The following is a 17,427-nucleotide window of genomic DNA, read 5'->3' as shown; positions in this document are numbered from 1 at the left end:
CGTCCGAGTTAACATGAACGCCATTGGGTAGAAGTTCTGTTGATACTTGTTCAGTACCGTGTAGAGCACCGAACGAAACTAGTGTCCATCCCCAAAATGAATCGTATAAGTATCATCCGTCACACCAAGCTCTTCCGGGGATCTGCCGATCAAACGTTGGCCTAGTACTTGCCTAGGAGCAGTCCTGAACAATCGTCTGGACGTGAAGAGAATCCCAACAGAAACCTCTCCATTCTCTTGAGGATCTGTAAAGCAATACAGAACAAGTAGCTCGTGGTGAAAATTGAATGACTGCTGACAAACCACAATGCACCCGAGCCCAAATCATCCTCGAAGGGCTGGTGACATTTCCAGCCACTGGACGATGCAAAGACGATGGGGCAACACCTGCAAGTATCTTCGAAAAATGTATGGCTCGAAACCGCTGCACATCTGTTCTGCGTTTTTTTTTGTGAGCTACGAGCTACCTCATGTGGGAGATCGTATGTGGAAGCTGCGGCCAGTAGTCTCTGTATTGCAGGAACGAGTCCAGCTGGGATGGTCGCTGTTGGTTGTATTCTCATTTGATTAGGGGGGGTCTCCCAGTGACATTGCGACGAAACACTTTGCGCATGTTCATGCTTGTTAAGCTGTACCACTACAGGACCAAGATGTTTATGGTGTGTGACTAAAACATTGCGTGCTGCCATCGGTAAGTGCTGCTTCCGCTTAAATGTCGTAACCCACGCCATACAAACTCACCGCATCCTAACGTCGTAATGTATGACTTAGCTTTGAAGTGTATGGCGGTGCACGAGGAACGGACGACACCATCGGCCATATAGCTGAAAACAAGACAGGTGCTGCAGCTGTTGTACGAAAAATGAAGATTCTGCCTGGCAAAAACCCGCATGGCTTTCAGTTAATTGTAATCGATCGCTTCCACGTTTTCATTGTACTGGCACTTCAACTGCTCTCGATGTCTCTGTATGTGATCGGGACCACTGTGACAAACCGCGTCGGTTATGGCAAACAAGGGGTTGAGAAACGCAAAAACAACCCGAGGAGTATCGAACGGGGAAGTTTTACGTTTACACGGTGCACATCCCCCCCTGATTGCTTGCCAGTGCTGGGACCGTAAGCCTGTACATTATCTAGCTACGGGTGCCTCCATGACCGAAGTCGGCTAAATCGTCAAGCAGGTGGGGCCAATCACGGTCACAGTTTGTGATGAATCTTCAGCATGGTAGGGTGGACGTTGGCGTCCACGAACAACTCGGCCTCCAATCCTATTCTATCCAAACTTCGTTTCGATTTCGCAAGTACTATAAATCCTTATTTTGGAAGCTCATCGATATGACAGTTGTCAAAGCCTTTTTTCCACAAAGAGGCATGTAAACTCAAAGGTGTAGCTCCAATGGCACGAGGCGACTGGGTGAACATGCTTCACAAGTAATTGCTGCAACTCAAGGATGATGATCTTGTTGACGCGGCTAGCGATCCACCCGTTCCGCCTGTGGGCTGCCGTACCAAACACCGTCGCCAGACAATGCATGCACATCTGCAGTTTGACAATTGGGTCACGCTGTCCGGTGTTCAAAAGCGTAAAAAGCGCGCGTGCAAAGTGTGTGCTCTTCCTCGATGAGATCATAGGACGTCTTACCAGACAACGTACTATTGTGAAGACCGATCAAAAGGCGGAGCCAAACGTTTCCTGTGTCCATAAGCAAACCGCAAGTACAATAACATTGCAGAACCTGTTTTCAGATATAGCACGAGGTCTTTGAGGCCGGAGATGCCATCCCAAAGTCCCTACGTAAGCGCGTTGTGTTGCGACGTCCAGGAAAGGTGGGTCGATGCAAGAAGATTCGCCGCGAGCTTCTTCAGGAGAGTGATGCTGCTGACGACGAAGAAGGTGTGTGAGTGCATTCTTGCCGAAATAAATCTTGTGTTTGAGCGGATTACCTTGCGTTTCCCAATATGATGTTCTTTCGTTTTTGGCTATCAAGCTTCTTGAATTCCCATCAGTTGACTTTGTACAGCTTGTCACTGCTGCCTTTATTATCGTAAGTGAGATGTTTGATTCTTCTGGTAAAACTCGGACGTCGTAAGTACTACGACGTTGAATGAAAAGACCTGTGAGATACTGTACTCCTAGCTCAGTGTATCCTTTCACGGAATGGGCATTTCAATACAAATCCTAGCATACTTCTCTCGTCGTAGCTTACGACGAAACGTTATTGGTTCAGGAGGTAGCACAGGGATTAAAGGTTTGGGGTTTGGAATTTTATATGAAGATTGTCGGATAGTGATATCCCGTTTAATGGACGAAGGTGGGCCATTTTATACATGGACGGGAAGCAGCATAACAGTATTGATCGAAAGACGGAAAAAGGAAAATTTTCTATTTTGGTAAAGAGCTATTATAACTGCCAGTCGTTATAATTGGACCGCCGCTGCTCGGTAGAATAAGGTTCCACACAGGTCAAATTTGTGTACAACTCTAGGAGTGTCCGCTGCAATATGCTATTTTGTATATGCAAACTGCCCGTTGTAGAAAGTACTAAGGCTGCATGTAAGAAGTATAAGGAGGTACTAGAACGTCTAATTCAATCAAACTCACTTTCAATTTTCTATTAATCGACTCACATCGACTAGAAGCCTAGTTCGAATGTCTACTTTCAATTATTGTCTTAACAACGTTTGTTACACGTTGTACTTCGACGTATTAAAATCCTTGTACCAGCTGTCAGCAATCGAGGTGGACGAGAGCAGAAGTGAAGACTAATTTTTCGTATAATCTTGTATACCTGCCGCAGATTTTGTGGTTGCATAGCAATTTCCATATTTTAAAACACCCCCTTTTGCTCAATCGGAGTTGCATAGCCACTAGATGTCTCCTCTGATAATCAGCTGGCGATAAGGATTTAGTCCAAAACATGTTGATATCTTAAGGCTACCTGAAAATCATTCGTTTATGAAAGGTAGAAAATGTGCGAGCAAGGAAAACGTTTGCTGAATTAGTTCGAGGCTACGAGACCCTTTCAATAGAGACACTGCTAGCCCCTTCAACCCGAAGGATTTTGAGGGTGACGCGAACCTGTATATACAGCATACATTAGTATAGAAAACTGTATACCTCAAGGGTTGGGCGAGATGGTGAATGAATAGGTAGCAGCGTAGAAGCTACGAATATCGCGCGATGTGCTGTATATACACCGCGAATGCGCTGTATAAGGTCTGGCATTGCACTAGCATCTTCCATTTTACCTCGTAACGCGTGAACAGAACCATATCGACCCCCCTTGGAATCTAGAGAGTTTTGTCAAAATTTAACAATAAAGGTGATCCAGAAAATGCAGATCAGACCCATACTGAAACCAAGTATGCTAAGCTGAGGTACGGACGCAATCACGTTAAGTGTCTTCACCGCCAACATACAAACTAAAGGTCATATGGATAGAGACGCTCCTAGAGTACAAGCAATCATCGCATTAGAATCTCGACTAGCTATCCAAAGAACGCTCACTCTCGCTTTTCACTCTGAATCTTTCTCTTCTTCGGATGACGTTCGGCGGCGCTTGGCGGGCGACTTGCGCAGACGTATTTTACCCTGCCTGTTGTCAGGAATGTCCATGCCGTTCTTGAACAAGTTGTACCAGATATCCCAGCAACTTCGCAGCTCTCCGTCCATGGTATGCTTCGGCTTCATGCACAGGTACATGGGGAGCAAGCTGAAGCATACATAGCAGAAGTATGTAGTAGTCCCGCCGCGTTTCCCGTCCGTCCGCAGCATGGAGCACACTTTGCAGCTGCGTTGTACACGTTTTAGCCGCACTGAGTGGTTCCTCCACTCGCCAATTTGCTTTGCCGAATGAGCGACACACTCTGCCAACACCCCAGCATCTGAAGAAGTCAGCACTTGACCGGAACGCGTACTGCAGTCTGCATGAGGAGATTGATCTGCTGTAGCAGTATATACATCTTAGGCAAGACTGTATATACAACAAAAAATTAGTACACCTACCAGCGCCGAACGTGTTGCCTTTATACATGTCTTCATCATTCATGTTGATGAAGCCTAGGTGCAACTTGCGGATGTATTGGACATGGGTCAAAAGACATGTTCCGCTTGCTGCGTGAAAAGCCCTGTGTACGATGTAGCCATTGACAATAGCTAGTTTTACGAGTCCCTTAAACCGCGAGTTGTAGTACTTGCGGAAAGTCACTGACGCTGCATGGAATATCATTGCAGGCGGAGTTGATCATGCACATCAACCCCCGCCCATGTACTTGTGGTAGCCCTTCATTGCTTTAGGACAATCCACTTCATGGTGCTCTCCAGTCTTCTCCCTCCTCACAACCCTCTCAAGCGAAAAGTCACTCCCGGTACACAAGAAAAAAACTGGTTTGCTGTCTCACCAATCGATAGCAGTCATTTGCTTCACTTGTTTGGATCCAACGGTATTGAAAGTTCCCCGTATGATATGCTTGGGTCGTTTCTTCGGGTCCTTCTTCTTGTGTCTGATACTTGCAGCGAATCCAATTGGGTTTGTCATGATCGTGCCAGCGATATAGAATCCCATCAATAATAACTGGACAGCTAGCACCACACTAGTGTAGAAGCGATTCGTAATCAGGAGCCGAAAGCCCTTGTCTGCACCGTCAGAAAATACTGCCTTCAGGTTACGAACTACCGCAGCAGGACCCGACTTCTTGTCCACCGAAGTCGTGTCATCAATGTGTTGCTTCTTTCCTACATAGACCTTAAACCTGTATTATACAGCGAATATATACAGAATATCATATATGTAAGATGAATTATCCATCAGGTACTTGCCGCAAAGTTTGGAGATTTTCGCCTCCAAACATTGCGGCAAGTACCTGATGCAGTACGCAGACTGCGCGCAGCACAGTATAAACAACTTTGTGCCCCATTTACACGGTGAATCCTTCATGTACACGCTAGTCGTGTTGAACGACGACCACGATGGTAGCATTCCTTCATCGAACACAACCTAAGTAGAAGAAATAAAACCACGACGAAATGTGCGCTGCAGCACGTGAACTACTTTTCGAATCTTCCAGGCTCCATCAGTCTTGGCGCGTAGATCAAGGTTGCTTGAGAAGTGCAGGTTTCGGATAATCTCCATGAAGCCGTCTCTCGTCATATAGTTATAGAACTTGCCACGTCCGATAGCGCCTTCATCGTCCCGTTTCCAGTGGTAGAAATCTTTTCTCAGTTTGGCTGCACGGTCCGAGCGAGAAGTAGCCCCATAAACACACAGCGTTCATGGGGAAGACCAGGCTGGACTGCCATGAGTGACATACGTACATCTCCTCGTGAACGTAGCGAGTCTTGCCATTCGGCCGGCAACGCTGCATGTCTTTTCGACGCTCTAAGTATGCACGCGCCTCTGTCTGCTCATGTTTGTAGTTGTTGCTGCACACAGCAATATGTTACCAAAGTGATACTGGCATAAAGTAGGATAATAGCTCTAGCGGTGAATCACCACACTTCATCGCATCTGGCGTAGGTCTAAAAGGCTCCCACCTCAGCTCCGGGTAGCTGTTTTCTTCTCCGACGACTTCGTATGGGCGTTAAAAGTACTCGTACACATCAGGAGTTTCGGGTTCCGACCATCAGGGTTACGCTATGCTCCCGCAGATTCTTCAGGCCGTCGCCGACGACATTTCCAGCAAGCACCTTGTCCGGACCTCCCCGTGATAAGAGAAACATCTTGGTAAAGTGTCGCTCCCGCGACAGATTCAGCTGAGTTGATATCATCACCACCTGCTTCCTCACCGTCAGCTTCTCCGTGCTCGACACAGACTTTGTACCCTCGTCTTGTAAATCATCTACGTCGCTAATAGCATCTTCATTAATCTCGTATGCAGAGTCAAGGTCACCAAAGTCGTTAGGGTCTTCTCCATCCTCCATTTTGTTGAGATTGTCTTCCACGTCGCTACACATGAGACTATCGGCTATACGACACAGTGCATATCACGTGTTAGGCAGGGTAAGCGTGGGTTGTATATACAGGATACAACAAGACGCACCATCCTCGTAGTCGGAATCGCCGCTATCCGAGTCGACGATAACAACCTCGCCGTCGTCGATGGCAACTTCATCGTCACTGCCATCTTCGTCCGACAAGCCAAAAAGAGACGTCTCAATAGAAGTATGGGCTGCAGGACTTGACGGAACCACCCTGTCCCGCGGCCCCAACTCGTACTCATCATTCTCGCCTTCTGAACTGAAAATTCCACCTCTATCATCTGCACCACGAGACATACATACAGTAAGTAAGACAATCCAAGTAGACACGTTGAGAGTACATATCATTCACAGGACTCGAAGATGCGCTCATACGCGGGGGGGGGGGAATCAGAACGCCCGGCAGCAGTCGATTCGGTCGTATCTTGCGACGCCCCCTGCAATTCCTCGACGCTTGGACCAACTGGAGCTGTTGATTTATAGACCTCAGTGCTCGTCGGCGTAGGAGCTAAACATACGCAATAGCAATCGGAACGTTAGACAAACCAAATCATCCTGCATTGCCACGTAACATACGTCTACCTTTTGCAGAGCACGCCGAGCACAGCGCTTTGGCTGCTGCCATTGAATGAACTAACATAGACCAGTACTTAGTCCCGTGGCAGCAATTTTAGCAAGGTAAAGGCAGCGCTGTGTACGTACCGGAGACATAGTGAGTGCATACTCGATCTTCACCCAAAAGTAGTCCTTGCCTTCGATACCGTTTGCTTTTCCGCCAGGCGGAATAAACTTCCACCGGGTCTCGATCCAGCTAGCTGGGGGCTTCTTGTGCGTCCATCCGCTCGCGTTCAGCTGGCTCCAGATGTGGCGCCAGGTAGGCGTATCGCCGTCGACGATGCGCTCGGCCGACGTTTTTTGCGCGCAGCACACATTGGTCTCCAAATCTGCAAATTCTGAAATGAAGAAAGCTCGACGGCCACCACTCAAAAAAACTTCGACATATGTTGGATGATGTGGCGCTTGTGTGTAAGACCTACAGCATCTAATTTTTATCAATGATGGACATGGACTGTACTCTCTTCCCTCACCTTTTTCTTCGCGTAACAGACAGAAACTGCACAGCTCAGCTTTGTATGGTCTGTAACAGTGGAAGGCGTGAAAAAATGGTCGCGTTTACAAAAATCAAGTATAGCGTGGTTCCTAGGCTGTATTTATACAAATTAGATTTGAGGATCATCCTTTCCATAGGATTTGCTAAAACATCTTATACAACGGATCGGGTTGATGGGGTTAATAGAGAGTACTTTGGACAAGACTTCCTCTTAAGAGAAATTTTTAGAATTCATAACTACGCGAAGTTTAGAGACCAACCTTGCTTCTCGAATAATACTGAGCTTTTGGTGGCTATTGTGGAGGTCTTGACAATCAATATTGCGCCCCCCATATTTACAATTAACGATTTTTTTTTTCCAATCCCTACAATCTGGATGAGCAGTTGAGTCTCAACTGCCAATAGACAGGACTGTCTAAGGAGGGCCATTTCAAATCTGTAGCCATTTCAAAAAAAGACCAGGGTGAACAAAACAAAGTCAGTGGTTGGGCGTTTCGACTTCAACCAAATTGGTAGACGAACATGAAGCTTGTTATCAAAGCTTCATGTGCGTCGGACCCCACAAGGGCCGTGGCAGATTGTCCACACCAGAAATGGAAGCCGACTTGACAATCATCCTCCGTCTGAAGATGCCCGTGTCCACACGTGTAATCGACAACGTGCAGCTGCGAATACTTTTTGACCGGGGGCCAATCTGTGCAGTCGCTTGTGGAAGCCCAGACTGCGGCTGGTGTGTCTGTTGCCAGCATTTGTGCTACAATGATGCGAGCGGACCCCAACTCATTTGTCACTCCCAAGGATATTACAAACACTCAAAATGCTGTGAGACGTCGTGGGATGTCCACGCATACAGTCATGGAGGCCCTTTTTCTCGGCTCTTACTGAGGAGGGATTTTTCTTTCGCTACTCTTTAAACGAAGAAACGCTGGAGGTGTGGTATCTCTTCTGGGCTCCCCACGGTGTTGGAGATTTGTTCAGGCGGCACCATGACGTCTTGGTCACGGACTGCACCTACAAAACTAATAAGTACATTATTCCGTTGCTCAACATCATAGCTGTGACTGGATTAAACACTGCCTTACCGGTAGGTCAGTGCTGGCTGCTTAGCGAAAACGAAGAAGACTACACATGGGTGTTGAACATGCTGCGTCTCTTTATGATAAAAAAAGACGTGGAAGAGCCCGATGAAGTTCTCACTGACAGATAGCAGGCTTGCATGAATGCAAATGACCATGTTCTCAAAGGAATTCCAGCAATGGTTTGCCGGTGGCACATGAACAAAAATGTAGCAGCTATGGCCCAGAAGCACCTCGGACAGGTGTCGGTTGTAGATCCGCTCACAGGAATCTTCTCTAAAGAAAATACGTGGGATGCAAACTCTTTCATGACTGCTATCTTCAAGACAGTCGATGCCGACACCGAGTCTGAGTTTGAAACGCTCCGAGCAAAAATGGAGGACTACAGTTTGTACCTGGGCGCATCTAGACACAACGTGGTGGAAATGCAAGGAGGGAATTGTCAAGGCGTGGACAGATAAATATCAACACTTTGGGGTTCGGGACACGTCGATTGTCGAAGGTACACATGCCAAATGTAAGTCGTGGCTCGGCAACAGTTGTGGAGACCTGTACACAGTGTTCAACAGTCTCTTGGAATGGTGGAAAGGAGCTATAGCAGATCTACGACTACTCTCGACACGCAACGCTGTCATCACGCCATTTCTTCTTTAGCCGAGCAGGTATGCTGCTGTGGTGAGGGCTGTCTCGATTCACGCTCTGATCTTGACAGAAGCCTTGTGGAGAGATGCGTTCAAGATTGTCTACAACCGACTGAATCGGACTTCATGTTCGGGGACCTTCAAGTCGATTCATGGGAGGCCTTGCTTGCATGATCTTATAGCTATCATAGAATCTAACGGTCGTCTTCGGCTTCTGCCTCAACACTTTGTAAAACACTGGTGGATCAATCGCTTTATCCCTGTCAGTCAAGTCCGACGCATATTGGAGGCTGCTTTCATTGTGACGACAACAAGAACAAGAGATTTAAGCGCACGATCTACGCATCGGGCCAACATGGGCACGCACAGTACGAGACGCGAAGCTACTTTCAGCGAGCGGATAGATCCTAATCATCCGGCTTCTCCTCCTGGCGCTTTACGCAGCAATGGTGTTCTGAACCATATAGTTATGCTGCCACCATTGCAGAACGTAGTACCAATGCAAGATCCTGACAATGCGTCGTATGAGCAGCCATACCTTCCGCCTCGTTGGTTTGAGACGGAAACGGAGTTGGCGTGGGACGGAAATACCCAACTGGGCCGGAAACCGCTGCTTTATAGTTGGACTTTGTAAGCGGTCAGAATGAAGCCAGATCTGGTCAGACTTTGTTTTGTTCACGCTGGTCTTTTTTTGAAATTGGCTGCAGATTTATAATGGCCCTCCTTAGACAATCCCTTAATAGACAATCCCCCAATAGACCTCCAAATTAGAAATAGAGCGCTTTATTAAGATTGTATTGTATTAAATTCAGAAAGTGGATGTGTGACATGCTAAGGTACTTGTCCTCCTGCCAAAAACCAAGAGAAGTGATTCGCCTGGTAACAGCCAATCAGATGCAGGGAATTAATTGGCTGCTTGTCCCCTGAGTGCGTGCCTGGATCACACGAATTCACTCTTGATTCAGACTCTGCTATTTATTCGCCAGAACCCCGTTGCCCGATTCAACATCTTGGGTCTCTCCATTTTGGCGTCGGCCACACTCCTAGGTCTCCTGGCACGTCTACTACGAGTAGTTGTTGCTCCACGGCGAAGTCCACACCGCCAGACTCTTAAATTGTAACTTTCGATGACCACAAATCAGTTTTTGGCTATTGAATCAGAAGCAGGATGACCAGCTCAAAGTTTTTCAATTGCTCGTGCCACAGTAAGGGCGCGTAAATATACGAGATGGTGCTATCGTGTACTCGATCGGTTAGATGCTTATCACAGAATACAGACCCTACTTATGTAAATATACGCTATTATTAATAGCATATCGTGCATGGTATTATTAATAATAGGCCATCAATATCATGCACGATACTGTAGACAACTTCTGGTTTCGAGGCTAAATGTTTACGACGGACAAACAAAGTAACGATGTGACTAACCATGCATTGACATACAGCATATCGAATCTATTTTCGTTATTTTGCAATTATCGTAAAGTGTTCGAGTCTGATTTCGCTATTTCGCAATTATCATAAAGTTTTCGGACGATAAACTGCATTAAACGCAAACAACTTTTTTACAAAGGATTTTTTATGGAGATTCTCTTGTTGTTAATGTTAATGTGCTTTTCCTGGGACACAACTTGAAGGAAATGATGGTACAACGTGTAAATTTTTTGTTAGTTATTGTTAAGTAGACATTAGGTGCCACGCCTTGAAAGCAGCGTTAGCCCCTGGGTCCACAGGGAAAACCCTCTTCCACATACGCACAAAAGACAGCATCTCCCCGGATCCGTCCTTGTTTACATTATCACACGAACTGGCGCTACACTTGAGTGTTTTGATACAGGAATGATTACACGATGCTGCGTGAACAACGCAAAATCACATGAATGTTGAGCAGAGTATCAAGAGCTGCCGTACATGTAGGATTTTCCTAAGAAGACCCTACAAGTTAATTCCGTTACGCAATAGGATTGGGGAAAACTTTGTGTCATGCCATGTGGAGAGTCGAAGGAATCGGTGAGCGGGTCGACTTTAATCGAACGGAGAATGAAATGGATGAGGTCTGCCTGCTACCCTGCCTAGCTATCACTACAGGACCTTGTCTAAATTAAGGGCATGCTGCACCATCGCGTTTCTTAAATCGTAGGATCCTCATGCTTCAGGATATAGTAGTATTTCCGTACAGGATACTCCTCCGTTCCCCAACATTATTTAACAAATCAACGACATTTTTTTTTAAATACTATGGTTTTGGATGCTTGTACATGCTGTACAAAAGTGCCATTGGTTGGGGGATAACTACCGGTACAAGTGTATGCTTACGGTGGACATTTGTAGTAACGAAGTGTGACTAATCATTGCATGTTTGTGCGATGAACGTGATACCAAGTGCCGGTAGGAGAACATCTGAGTTCTAAACGGTAGCTAGACTATTTGGCACCATGAACACAAATAATCTAGCTATTTATATTTTCTCTCCCGCTCTCATCTTTATTTTACAGCATGCGTCTTACAGCACAAAGCAAACGCCTTAATGTAGCACCCGAGCTTTTTAGAGCTGGGATTTAATCAAGAGCTAATGTACGTGTAGATACAGTCTATAAGGCAAAGGATCCAAAGATGTGTTGCTGCTGCTTTTCCACGACGATGCAGCGCTAGCTATTTCAATTAGCTAACTCCTTACACGTACAAGAGTTCACGGAAATCGTTCTTCCATTTTTTAATTCTCTGACATCTACCAAGTTCATTTTCTTCTTCTTCACAAGCAGGATGCGACTTCGCTACTCCGTTGCTTTGGCAATGGTAGTCATTGGGGCTTCCTACGCTTCCAACACTACCTCGAAAAGCTACTTGAATGGATGTTATCCATGCTCAGAGTACACATTCTCGGAAGTAACTGGCGCTACCGATCAAAACGCGCAGTGTGCTGTGTACGCTGCACCGTTGTGCTATCCTGGAATCTGTAAAACTCCAGAAGGTGTCAACTCAAAAGTTGATATATTTGTGAAACGTTTACCTGCGACGGCTGCCGACCCCGACTCTGCCATGAACGTCTGGCTGCTTCAAGGAGGACCTGGAGCTTCGTCAACTGATCGTAAGTGATTTCGTCTGTACGTCCTCTTCAGATTATTGTGATTGATTTACTAATATATAAGTGAACCCCTGATGTCATAGTGGAGTCCACGATGGTGACTCTTCACTCCGAGTTAAATGGAACTACGAACGTCTACACGATGGATCACCGAGGTACAGGGCGAAGCACCAGGCTTGATTGTGTTGCGTCACAAGCAACCACGACAGGCTCTCCCTGGGGTGATGAGATTGATCCGTCGGAAGTGCCTGCATGCGCGAAAGACCTGCATACCAAATATGGTGATCTGGCATCCTTCTCTGTGACCACAGCTGCAACTGACCTCGTAACGTTCATTTCTAAATTCACCAATGGAGCTGCTACCATCGTGTATGGCATCAGCTATGGCACAATGCTTGCGGAAAGACTGATGCATCTGTTCCCTCCCGAGGTAACGGGATATGTGCTAGATGGCGTCGTTCCAACTTCTGGCGCTCGTTCTGACGAGTTCTACTATATGACGATGTCGGACACTAGATTTGGTGACAGCGTTATCAGATTCGGGCGTTCGGACTCTGATTCCACCTCTTGTTTATCGACGCCAGCGTTGCGCTCCTGACGACTTGGATGTTCTGAATAACTTCTTCTCGGCTATCACCTATAGCGAGAAAACTACAGCACAGGACAGCGCGTATACGTCGACGCTTCTGCAGAGTCTTATCGTGTACTCTGAAATGATGGAAACACCGCTGCCATCCATGTCGGAGTTGAAGGACAGATTCACGAATGTGAAAATGAGCAGTGGCAGCGGGGTTTACGAAACGCTTCCTCAGTACTGCGCCTTCTCAAAAGACAAGTCGGCGTCATGTGAAGAGATCAACGTGGGTAACTACGAATCTGACGGCATCGTGTACAAGCGTGACCAGTACTGGAACAAGACTGCTACGATTCCAAATCAAGCTAGCGTACTGGTGCTAAGTGGTAAGCTGGACCCTCAGACTCCCCACAAAAACGCTGCGAGCTTGTTTAAATATCTGCAAGGCACGAATAAGGAAATGGTTGCCTTTGATTTTGCAACACACGGCACAAATGTATCGACCCAGATGGTTGCAGGAAACCCGCTGGGTGAAGCCTGCGGAATGAAGGAGTTGGCGTCGTATGTTCGAGTTGGTGGGGACCTCACCCGCCTGAACAAATCATGTGTGAAGGAAATGCCTGCCTTTAATCTGGCCACCGGAATATTACCTTCAAAGTTTCTTCAGTACAGATGATGCCTACGACGGCGCGTACAATTTAAACCTGACATCATCTGCGTAGATGAAAAGTGGTCAACCATACGCAAACAGTACCTTCTATGGGTTTTCAATGGTAGGATGTCCTTGGAGTAGCTTACATACTGGCAAAATATTTCTTCAATCAGCTTTTGCACGATCAGGATTGAAAGTAGAATGGAATTGCATCAAACTTTTCAAGTAACGTTACGTCAGCATCTCTTAGTACTACTCCTGTAGTATGATACGATAGTAGTGCTTTATCGACGAGTGAAACGTTTAAAATACTGTAGTAAAATATAGGCTTGTTTGAAGTATATCTGCTCAGTTTCGAGAAAACCCCAGGCAGCTTTTGGGGCGCTCCTGTAGCTATAAATCATAGCTGTCTTCAAGCTTTCTACGATGAATCTTTCTTGGGTTGTGCTTCAGAAGGATTGCCATGTCAGTGCGCTCGTTGTCCGTACTTGTCTGTCTTAGGCTCGATCTTATTGTGCATTTCAATGCTTTTGTCCTTATTACTTAGCCTGGTGCTCGATTTATAATAAAAAGAGGTCGTTTTATTTAATCGAGGTCTATAAAAAGTACAAATCGATCTTGCAAGACTGGTTAATAAATCGAGCTTCGGCAGCCAAATCGACTGTTCGGGGTCGATCAACCGACCCTTTTTGCCGTTTTGAAAAGGTAATTCGATCATAAATAAAACAAAATTGATGCCTGCGTCTTCCCATCTCATTTTTACGCGTGATTTTATGCTCCGACCATGCTCGATCTAGGCTATAAAACTGATGGACATTCCATTGGAAAGCACAATATATCAGCCCACAATAGCGGGATGGGATGTCTGCAATTTCGAGAATCCGCATGACTTTTAACCCGGTGTTATAGAAAGGTCATCATTTGAGCGAGTCATACATGATAGATCAGGGTAGGCTGCCTGGTAGGCGTGGCAAGCACTTCAGTCGGCGAGGGTATGGACCGCATTCTCGCGCTCAGCGTGTGCACGCGAGCGCCAGCTTCTTTTCCCTTTTGCTGATTTTCTTTTGGCTCAGTCCAACCAACTTAAATGAATAGGAACAATTAGGAACAAAAGGAACAGTTCTGAACGTTCAGATCAATTGGAACAAAAGGAACGTTCAGAACAAGGGTTGTTCTAAACCAGCACTACCCCTCACTAGTTCAGGAGGAATATAATGTGTATTTGTCTGTCGACGTCGACACGAGTGAGACAATTACCTCGGGCCTATATCATCGTCCATGACTCCTACAGAAGCGATTAGGGGGTTTCAGACATCATTTTTTTCGCTCAAAAATCTCGCAAAAAATGACTTTGACAGGAAGCTGAAAAATGATTGGCCAACTCTGACACCTCGATTTTCCTCAAGCTGCACGTTTTGTATTTGACGGCGACCGCTGACCCACGTTAAAGAAAGGGGAAGAGTACAAGCTTCGCGAGAGCTAGCAGCAGAAGTTCCTTCTTTCTCCAACCCCAGGCCGTCGGACGGCCCGTCACACGGGTCACAGCATCACGTGACCTTGGTAATAGCATCAATTGTCATGAATGAGCTCCATTTTAACTCACTACTGATACAAACGTAAATGAGTTTGTGTAGACACCACTACCACCAAGTGAAGGTTATAGAATCGAGGATCTGGACTGTAGTGGATGCTGTAGTAGCCGGAGCGTCAGAAGATATGCCTGAAACGGAGAAAAGTAAGGTTTCCAGTGCCATATCAAGTGCCCTGTTCCAGGAAGCTTTGCTGGCAGAGCTGGAAGACAGCGACAGTGATTTAATGAGCCATTCGGACGCAGAGGGCAGCCCACAAGATGGCAGATCTAGTGAGAGCGATAAAGAAGTCGATGAGCTAGCAGACCTATATACTGGTGTTACCCAGACACGATACATGGAGTCTCGCCAAAAGATACCACGATCGACGGCACATCGATATGCATCGCGAAAAAGAGTTTCGCCAGTCGGTTCGTGTAGATCCTGCAACATTCGACTACCTTATTAGCTTTATCGTGGACGACCCGATCTTTTACAACGGCAGTGAAAACCCACAGACTGACATCGCCATTCAGCTTGCTGTTACGTTGGAATGGTGTGGAACATTTAAAAATGGAAATACATGTGGGAGACTTGCTCGCTCGTACGGGTTCGGGGCTGGGACTATATCGGAGTTCGTTCAACGGGCTCGAAAATCTCTACTTCGTTTCTACTCCCGCTTTGTAGCGTGGCCTTCTACAACAAAGCGAACAACCTCTTCTGCTTTCCATAGTACGCGATACGGCCTAAGTGGTGCTATCGGATTCGTCGATGGAACTTACGTAAATTTTTCACAGAAGCCCCACGTTGATGGTCATCTTTTTTTCACACGAAAAAAGCGCTATGGACTGAATGTTCAGATCTTCTGCGATGAAGACCAGCGCATCCTGCATGCACACACGGGCTGGCCAGGGTCGTGCGGCGACGCCTTGGTGTTTTCTCACACTCAAGTCAGCAAGAATTCGGAGCGATATTTTGCCATCGGTGAATATCTGATTGGTGACAGCGGCTATGCCTTATCTGAGCGCCTTATTACACCATACAAGATGCCTCGGGCCGCACAGTCCGACAACGCGCGGTTCAATACGATTGTGTCCAGTGCACGAGTGGTAAACGAGAACTGCATTGGGGCACTAAAGAACCGATGGGCTTCTCTATATGGAGTGCGGACGCAGATTAAGGTCGCAGAAGACTTTGCCAAAGTCAACAACCATATCTTGTTATGTGTACTGCTTCACAACGTTACACTGCAAATGAAGGACCCATGGACAGAGGAGGATCGCGAGGACTTTTCCGCTGCTGAAGGTGAAAGTGACGATGAAGATGACGATGGGTGTTGCATTGACACACCGCCAGCATCACGAAATGCTGAAAACAAACGGGAAATGATTAAGCGCCGAGTTTTAGGAAATTATTAAGTGCTAGCTCTTTGGTATTCCGGATGCTAACACTGCTGGAAGAATGAAAACGCAGGGTTCCTTTCAGTCGTTTCGGGAGGCTGTAGCATTGGTCTTGTTTGTTGAAGTTGTGTCAGGAAAGAAAGCTGCAACAATCGTCTGCACTTCATCGAGTGATTTTCCAGTTTTGAGAAGCTCAAGAGCCATGGTCTGTCGGGATTGAACTTGCTGAATTTCAGTTTGTTTTTCCAGCTCCTTCACTCGTGCTTCTCGCTCATATATTTTTTCAAGACGCTCCTCCAGCAGCATTTTCTCTTTCCATTGCATCTGCACCTTAAGTTTCTTCTTGTTAAAGGCTTGGCGCTTCTTGGATGCCTCTGTGTAAACGCTACCGAAGTCATTGCGCTTGTAGCACATGGCTTTGTCGACTCCTTTTGTCTCTGCAGCCGTGGTTGCCTTCGTTTTTGCGGCGCTTTTGAAAGTCTTCGTTGCCGGAGTGGACTTCTTTGCAGTTGGCTTCGCTATCGTGGCCATAGTAGGCTGTTGAGAGGTGTGATCCTGTTCTGTGGTGCTTATCAAATTGAGTGGTCGGGATGCTGCACTCTTCTGAGCGTTTGGGCTCACATTCTCCTGGTCGTAGCCGGCATCATTCACGGTACTATTTTGACTAGAAGTCATGCTGTAACACCGATCGATATTTGTTTTGTCAGAGATATTTTCTCGCACGGATAACCAATCAGCGTCGTCGTACGATGGCTCGCTCATCTCTGAAGGGGGTGCGACATTAGACTTTGCGCCGAAGAGCGCATCAATTCGATGAAAGCATGGGCAACTTTCCTCTGCAAGATCATAGACCGTCATTCCGTTTGCAACCATCTCTTCTGTGAGCCCAAATTCCGTCTGGTTATCCAGTTTGTACCGTGCCGCACGATAGCGACGAAAGATGGAGTCCCAGCGACTTTGGCACTGCTTCGCCTCCCACGCAGCGGCAAGCTTTTGGTCAAAAAATAGTTCCGCTCTCATGTAATTCACCGTAGCGGTGTGCACGAACTCGGCCATGCTGCGGAACCCAGCGATCTTGGTTGTGCCTCCACCATGCGCCATTTTTTTTCCACTTGTCGAGTTCCCTGCTATGATGTTGAAATTGGCAGAAATTTCCAGCCACGATACCATAGCAGCATCTTGATACGGTGTTGTGTGGTATCCAGTACCTGTGTCGTCCTCTCCTTGTTGGAAACGTGTAAGAGAGACTCGGTGTGTCTCCCCCTGTTGCCCAAAAGGCAGTGTATTCTTATGTTTCTGCTGCCGTTTAGGAGCCATCTTGATTCAGTGCCTTGATCTCC

General features: G+C 46.7%; 1 protein-coding gene across 1 annotated transcript; it reads left to right on the top strand.

Moving 5' to 3' along the window:
* Nucleotides 1–11,847: 11,847 nt before the first annotated feature.
* PITG_15351 (uncharacterized protein) lies at nt 11,848–13,193 on the top strand (the record flags this gene model as incomplete). Its single annotated transcript, XM_002898738.1, has 4 exons — nt 11,848–11,896; nt 11,977–12,048; nt 12,410–13,028; nt 13,190–13,193. 4 exons carry the CDS (start codon nt 11,848–11,850, stop codon nt 13,191–13,193), a joined length of 744 nt encoding a protein of 247 aa, XP_002898784.1.
* Between the last annotated feature and the right edge of the window lie 4,234 nt (nt 13,194–17,427).

The sequence above is a fragment of the Phytophthora infestans genome, genomic scaffold, assembly GCF_000142945.1.
Source record: "Phytophthora infestans T30-4 supercont1.35 genomic scaffold, whole genome shotgun sequence".
Lineage (NCBI taxonomy): Eukaryota > Oomycota > Peronosporomycetes > Peronosporales > Peronosporaceae > Phytophthora > Phytophthora infestans.
This window is presented reverse-complemented; position numbering and strand designations above follow the sequence as displayed.